Here is a 7341-nt window from a genome sequence, read left to right on the forward strand (position 1 = left end):
CATTCACACTGTCTTACACACTGTCTTGCACACACACTCACTCACACACACTCACACACACTGTCTCAAACACACATAATCACTCTGTCTCACTCACACATACATTCACCCTCACTCTGTCTCACACACACAATCACTCTGTCACACACTCTCTGTCTCAAACACACACACACACACAATCACTCTCTCTGTCTCTCACACACACTCACTCTTTCCTCTCCATCTCTGGGTGAGTTCAGGCTGATCCTCTGTCTCGCACACACCCAATCTCTCCATCACTCTGACTCTCCCCCTCTCTGTCCAGTTCAGGCTGATCTCTCTTGTCTCACTCCCTCACTCCTCTCCATCACACACTAAACTCCACCCTTTGCGAATGGATCAGTTGCAAAAAAAAAAGGAAGAGACATTGGCTCTTAGTTGAATGCAACGCCCCTCTCTCTCCTTGATATAAATCTTGTTACAGCCCAAACAAACCAGGAAGAGGAGAGTGAGTGAGAAAGAGTGAGAGAGAGAGAGAGAGAGAGAGATCATCTCCCAACAGAGAGAGAGAAACCACCAGGAGTTGGATTTGGAGTGAAGGTGGATCGTTCAAGACAGTGATGGAGTGTTTCTCACTGAGCCAAGAGTCCAATGGGTCCAAGGAAGCAACGATGTCCAACTTGACCAACTCTAGTTTGACCCAATCTCTGGCCAACCGACCCGAGTGTGTGTCGGTCTCTGTGGCTTTCCCAGTCGCCATGATGTTGGCTGGGCTCCTGGGCAACACGTTGGCCCTGGCTCTGGTCTGCAGGTCCTACAAGAAGAAGGAGAACAAGAGGAAGAGGGCCTTCCTGATGATGCTGGGAGCCCTGGCGCTGACCGACCTGATGGGCAAACTTCTCACCACCCCCATAGTCATCTCGGTCTACCTGGCCAACAGGAAGTGGGACTTGGTGGACCCGTCGCGGAACCTGTGCACTTTCTTCGGGGTGTGCATGACCACGTTTGGGCTCTGCCCGCTCTTCCTAGCCAGCGCCATGGCTGTCGAGCGGACGCTGGCAGTCCACGCCCCTCACTGGTACGCCAACCACTTCTGCTCCAGACTGACCAAGCTTGTGGTGCTGGCCATCTGGGTGAGCGCGGGGCTGTTCGCCTCGCTGCCCGCCATGGGGGTGGGCAGGTACACGCTGCAATGGCCGGGGACCTGGTGCTTCATCGACCTCAGCAGCCACGCCCTGGCTGACACCGTCTTTGCCTTCACCTTCACGGTGCTGGGCATCACCTCGCTGCTCGTCACTTTCACCTGCAACGTGGCCACCATCTGCGGGCTGGTCAACCGCTGCAGGAAGTTCACCTCCTCGTCTGCCCACCGCTGGGAACGAATCACCACTGAGACAATGGTCCAGCTGACGGGGATCATGTGTGTGCTTGGCGTGTGCTGGTTGCCTCTTCTGGTGAGTGAGGGAGGGAGGGAGGGAGGGTGTGAGCGAATGACTTGGGCTGGGGAGCAGGAGTGGTGCAGATGATAATGATGTTAATAGCCCTCGCATTTGATACAGGGCCTTATCACGTTCGCTGAAACGTCTCAAAGCGCTTGCAAGGCGAGCGCTCTAACCACTGAGCTACAGGGCTCCAACGGGGATGGAGATGCAAGGGGACAGGAGAGGAGGCGTGGGGGTGAGCGATGTCAGCCTGTCATGGCGCCTTTAGAGAGGTGACTGCACTAAAGAGGCCATTTGGCCATTGGGTCTACCCAAATGTGTACATTTTCCAACAGGTTACACTAACACCGCCCCTCATCCGCTCGCTCCTCCCTCTTTCTCTTGCTCCTCCCTTCTCCCGCTGGTTCCCCCCCCCTACTTGCTGACTCCGCCCCTCCCACTGGCTCCTCCTCTTTCCTGCTGATCCCTCCCCTCTCCCCTTGGCTTCTTCCCACACGGATTTGAGATCTTGTTTCCAAACGTCAAGGTGTCAGCCCGGCTCAGTGGGTAACGCTCTCACCTTTTGAGTCTGACGATCGTTGGTTCAAGGCCCCAAGTTGGGGTCTTGGAGCTCACAGTCCAGGCTAACACTCCAGAGCAGTGCTGGGGGGAGTCCTGCATTGTCAGTTAAATTGCCCCACTCCCCCTCCCCTCCCCCCGCTTACACTCCAGTGCAAACCCTGGATTTCCAGTGACTCGGGACACAGCTCCAGACACAAAAATGTAAATTTGCCGCCGTTAAACCGAGCTCTCGTCTGTGCCCTGTTCAGATGGATGATAAAGCCCTCCCGACGCTATTCAGATAGAGAAGAGAGTTTCTCTCTCTCCACAACAACCCCCCCCCCCACCCCCACCCCCTTGTCCTGGCCAACAATCCCCCAGAAATAATAATATTGAGCATGGGCTTCATGGCTGTTTGTGAGGTGTGGCTATGTGCAAATTGGCTATGGATACCAGTGATGACACTTCACAGTGATTCCTGTGAAGTGCTTTTTGGACAATGGGCTGAGGTTCTACATCAAAACGATAATAATATTAATAAAAATCCCTGCATTTGGTATAGCGCCTTATTAGGTGGTTGAGACATGTCTCACAGCGCTTCACAGGGTAAGGGGTGGGGGTGGGAGGGTGGTGGGACATCTCTGTAGCTGATGAGAGAACATGATCGGGTGCTACTGCTATGACCTCCCTCTCGCTTCGTTCACCCTTTCTCTGCTACCAGCAAATTTTGATCGTATCTTCCCCTCGCTTCTTCCTGCACTTTAACATTATCTCTGTGATCTCCCTGCTCCATCCTCTCATCAATTACCAGCCTGTGTCATGTGCCCCACGCCCCCCACCCCCCAACCACCCACTCACACACCACCAATGGTGGGCAGGCAGGCTTTTAACCCCCATTCCCTTTCCCCCCCACCCTAACCCCCTCCCCGCCTCCTTCGCCACTTGAAGCCTTTTTTGATCGGCCTTTCCCTCTCCCCCTCTCCCCCCCCCCCCCCCGCTGCCACTCATCACCTTCCCCAACTCCCACCAAGAGCGATCCAGTCAAACCTATTCAAGCCATCGCCCTGGACAGTGTGTGTAATAATAATCCTGGCATTTGATACAGCACCTTATCACGTCGTTGAGACGCCTCAAAGCGCCTCATAGAATATACTATGAGGCGAGTGCTCTGACCACTACACTATAGGACTCCATTTAAGAGGAAACTCAATGAGTGCACGGGGTAGAAAGGAATGGAGAGGAATAGGAGGTACGTGTGGAGCGGAAACAGTGCCACAGACTAATTTGGCCAAACGCCACGTTTTTCCTGCTGTAGATTTGGACTATATCACTTGCGAGGCTCATTAATTGTTTTGACAGGATTTACAGTGTCTCCTGATCTCTCCGCATTTCCCGTTCTCTCGTGGTTGGAATAGAATAATAATTATTCCATGTGTCAGCCTGGCTGAGTCGATAACGGTTGCACATCTGAGTCAGAAGATTCTGAACTCACAGACCCGGACTGATGTTCCAACGCAGTGCTGTGTGTGAGAGACGGTTTGGGTGGCGGCGGGGGCGGGGGCGGGGGGGCGGAGGGGGAAGGTAGAGAGCACCGCATTGTTGGAGACACAGTCATTCGGGACAGACGTTAATCTTAGCTCCTGTCTGTACCCTGTACAGGTGGACGGTGAAGATCCCTCCGTGCTGTAGGAAAAGAGAAAGTTTCTCTCTCTCTCTCTCTCTCTCTATCAGTTGACCATCCCCCACTTTACTGCTGTTTGCAACTGTCATCGCTGTGTGCAAATTAGCAGCCGTATTCGCCCGCAAAACACACAGTCATTACATTTTACAGTGAAACCCCGTGAGACGTCTCGGCGATGTGGTGAAGGCGCAGTAGCAATCGCGAGGATTACTATTATTATTGTTATTAATAACGGGAGAGAATTCTTGAACTTGAGAAAGGATTGCGAATTATTACCCCATTATTAGTAACCAGATTCCAAATCACTTACACACACGCACGCACACGCACACACTAACCCACACACACCTAACAGATACCGCAGCAGCCAAACATCAAACACCGACTGTCAGATGAAGATAAATTGCAATTCTTTTCGAGCCGGAGCTGGCATTCATAACAGATGATGTGTGTGTTACTAAACCACCAACTCGGGGCCAGAAATCTTTACACTAATTCAATTCAGATCTAAATAAATAATGGAACCAGTGAGTCACGGATGCTCTGAGCTCTGTGCCTGCTACCGCCGCAGTATTTTAGCATCCCGGCTGAATTGTTAGCGATCTCATAGAATCATAGTATATTACAACAACAACAACAACAAGATTCCATTTAGAGAGCGCCTTCCACGTCTTGGAGGACGTCCCAAGGCGCTGGACAGTTGGGTCGGGACCCGCGCAGGGGGGGAAATGGTCAGGGTGAGGGGAGGGTAGGGAGGGAGCGAGGAGGGGGTAGAGAGTCGAGAGGGGAGCTGAAGGCTGAAGGTCAAAGAGAAAGGTCTTGAGACCGGCCTTGAAGGAGGAAAGGGAGGAGGCAGCGAAGGCACTGGGGGATAGAGTTCCAGAGCCTCGGGGCTGAGAGGCTGAAGGCCACCGATGGTAGGGCGGTTGGGGCGGGGGATGTGGAGCAGACCGGAGGCAGAGGAACGGAGGGTACGGGCGGGTAGGTAGGGGATAGTAGGTCGGAGAGGTAGGAGGGAGCGAGGCCGTGAATGGCCTTGTAGGTGAGGATGAGGATCTTGAATTCGAGGATCTTGTAATTCGAATTACAGCACAGAAGGAGGCCATTTGGCCCATGTGCCGGCTCTTTGGAGGAGCTGCCCAATCCATCCCACTTCCCCCTTCTCTCCTTGCAATTTTTTTTCCTTTTCAAGTACCTATTTAGTTCCCTTTTGTTATTACTGAATCTGTTTCCACCGACCCTTTCAGGCAGCGCATTCCAGACCGTAACAGCTCTCTGTGTAAAAAAAAATATTCTCCTCATCTGCCCTCTGGTTCTTTTGCCAATTATCTTGAATCTGTGTCCTCTGGCTACCGACCCTCCAGCCAGATGGGAACAATTTCTCCCTATCGGCTCTATCAAAACCCCTCATCATTTCGAACACCTCTGTTAAATCTCCCCTCGACCTTCTCCACTTTAAGGAGAACAATCTCAGCTTCTCTATTCTCTGCACATAACTAAAGTCCCTCATCTCTGGTACCATTCTAGTAAAGTGGAGTCCTGTAGCTCAGTGGTTAGAGCACTCGCTTTGCGAGCGAGAGACCTGGGTTTGATTCCCAGGAGGGTGAAACCTTGGGCAAGGTTCCTTACTCCACACGCTCGATGTAACCCATCAAAAAAATAATAATAAATTGGTCACTTCAATCCACGGCTGTTTGTGGGGACGCCGGTGTGCGCAATTGGCTGCCGCATTTCGCCCACAAACCACGCAGTCACTACACTTTACAGTGTATCCTGCGAAGCGCTTTGAGACGTCTCGAAGACGTGATAAGGCGCTGTGTCAGGTGCAAGGATTATGATTACAGAGATGTGGAGTGAGACTGAGATGCAGCGATCAGAACCGCTGCTTCTGAGAGTGGGGCATAGGGGAGTGAGGGAGTGGATGGAACTAGATTCATGCAATGGCTGGAATCTGGGAGGAGTGGGGAGGAGACGGAGTGGGGTGGCAGTGGTGGGGGATAGAAACGGAGTGAAAAAATATATATATCTCTATATAAAAATAAACCTGCTGATTTTTTCATTCAGCCGCTGGTTTTATTTATTTATATTTACTGTGAGATTTACACGTTTATGTTTGACTAATCCCAACCACTTCAAGGTCAAGAATAGTCTGGGGCAAAGGGAGGGAGTGGGCGTGAGAGAGGGGGCGAGTGGGGCCGGTGGCGGAGGGTGGGGTGGGGAAGAGGGCCGGGCGGAGGGTGAAATAATAAACAATTTCAGAACTCTTGTCGACTGCGAATGACCCGAAGCAAGAAAGGAATCCAAGATATCACATCTCTCCCCACTCCACTTCCCCCCCCCCATTTCGTCATCGACTCAAGGCTTTGCAGTGGACAGAGCGCGGGGGAGAAGTTTTAGTGATCACATCACACGGGGTCTGCGTTCCCTAGTGATTTGTTATATTAATAATAATAAGTTGATAGCAATAATAATCCTCGCGCTTGATACAGCGCCTTATCACGTCTTCGAGACGTTTCAAAGCGCTTCACGGGGTACACCGTAAAGTGTAGTGGCTGTGCATTTTGTGGGCGAAACGCGGCACAAATAGAAAAGGGTAGAAAAGGAGCGAAAGTATATGATCTTTCCATTCAGCTGCTCGTTTTATTTATTTATGTTCACTGCGAGATTTATGTTTGGCTGCGCTCGACCACTTCAAAGTCAAGAATAGTCTGGGGCAAGGGGGAGGGAGGGGGCGTGAGGGAGGGGGCGTGAGAGAGGGGGCGAGCGGTGGGGGGGGGGGGCGCGTGTGTGTGGAGTGAGGAAACTTGCGTCACGTTTTGCCCACTGCCTGGGAATCGAACCAGGGTCCTCTCGCTTGCGAGGCGAGCGCTCTGAGCTGCAGGGCTGCGTGTGGGACTCACACACCGGCCATACTGTGTCTACGCAGAGCCTGTTAAGTCAGTGTCTTCCGAGTGATGAACTGTATTTCCCGTCTCCGCAGATCCAGATGGTCCAGATGATTCACATGGAGAGCTCCTTGATTCACTGCTACGCGTTCCCCCGGGACGAGGAGCAAGCTGAGGACGCCGGTCTGAGGGGGGAGTGTAACTTCCTGCTGACCACCATCCGCCTGGCCTCGCTCAACCAGATCCTGGACCCCTGGGTGTACCTGCTGCTCCGGGAGATCCTCCTCAGGAAGGTGTGTCTGGTCGCCAGCGCCCTCACCCGTTGCTCGGTGGAGGGCTGCAAGGAGATACCCGTCACCGTGGAGGTCAGAGCCCACCTCGCGCCCCCACCCGTCAAGGATACCGGGTAACGGGCAGCGGCAGAGTCTGTGAACAGCCGGAGTCACTCCATCTGTGTGTATGAGTGTGTGTGTCTATACATGTGTGTGTATATATACATGTGTGTGTATATACATGTGTGTGTGTACACATCTGTGTATGTGTGTGTGTATACATCTGTGTATGTGTGTATACGTCTCTCTTTCCATCTGAGTGTATTTGTTTCGATCGTGTGTGTGTGTGTATGTTTATATGTCAGTCTCTCTGACCAACCATATGTATGTGTGTGCGTGTGTGTGTCCGTCCATCCACTTATACGTATGTTACGCTCTCTGTTTATCTGTGTGTCGATACGTCTCTCTGTCGATCCATCTGTGTGTGTGTGTATGCATCCGTCTATCCACATGTGTTTCAGTCCCTCTGTTCTTCTCTGTGT

The 7341-nt window shown here is 52.3% G+C and overlaps 1 protein-coding gene across 1 annotated transcript; it reads left to right on the forward strand.

Annotated features, from left to right (window-relative positions):
• The first annotated feature begins 650 nt into the window (after nt 1-650).
• ptger3 (prostaglandin E receptor 3 (subtype EP3)) lies at nt 651-6953 on the forward strand. Its single transcript, XM_007909448.2, has 2 exons — nt 651-1433; nt 6623-6953. Exons 1-2 carry the CDS (start codon nt 651-653, stop codon nt 6935-6937), a joined length of 1098 nt encoding a protein of 365 aa, XP_007907639.2. The 3' UTR covers nt 6938-6953.
• The last annotated feature ends 388 nt before the right edge of the window (nt 6954-7341 follow it).

This window comes from Callorhinchus milii, unplaced genomic scaffold (assembly GCF_018977255.1).
Source record: "Callorhinchus milii isolate IMCB2004 unplaced genomic scaffold, IMCB_Cmil_1.0 Scaffold5, whole genome shotgun sequence".
In the NCBI taxonomy this organism is placed as follows: Eukaryota; Metazoa; Chordata; class Chondrichthyes; order Chimaeriformes; family Callorhinchidae; genus Callorhinchus; species Callorhinchus milii.

Excerpts from the sequence above, each read along its gene's own strand:
- ptger3 (XM_007909448.2), top strand. The coding sequence starts at position 651 with ATGTCCAACTTGACCAACTCTAGTTTGACCCAATCTCTGGCCAACCGA. Across the intron at positions 1,434-6,622 it reads TGTGCTGGTTGCCTCTTCTG|ATCCAGATGGTCCAGATGAT; the intron begins GTGAGTGAGGGA and ends CCGTCTCCGCAG.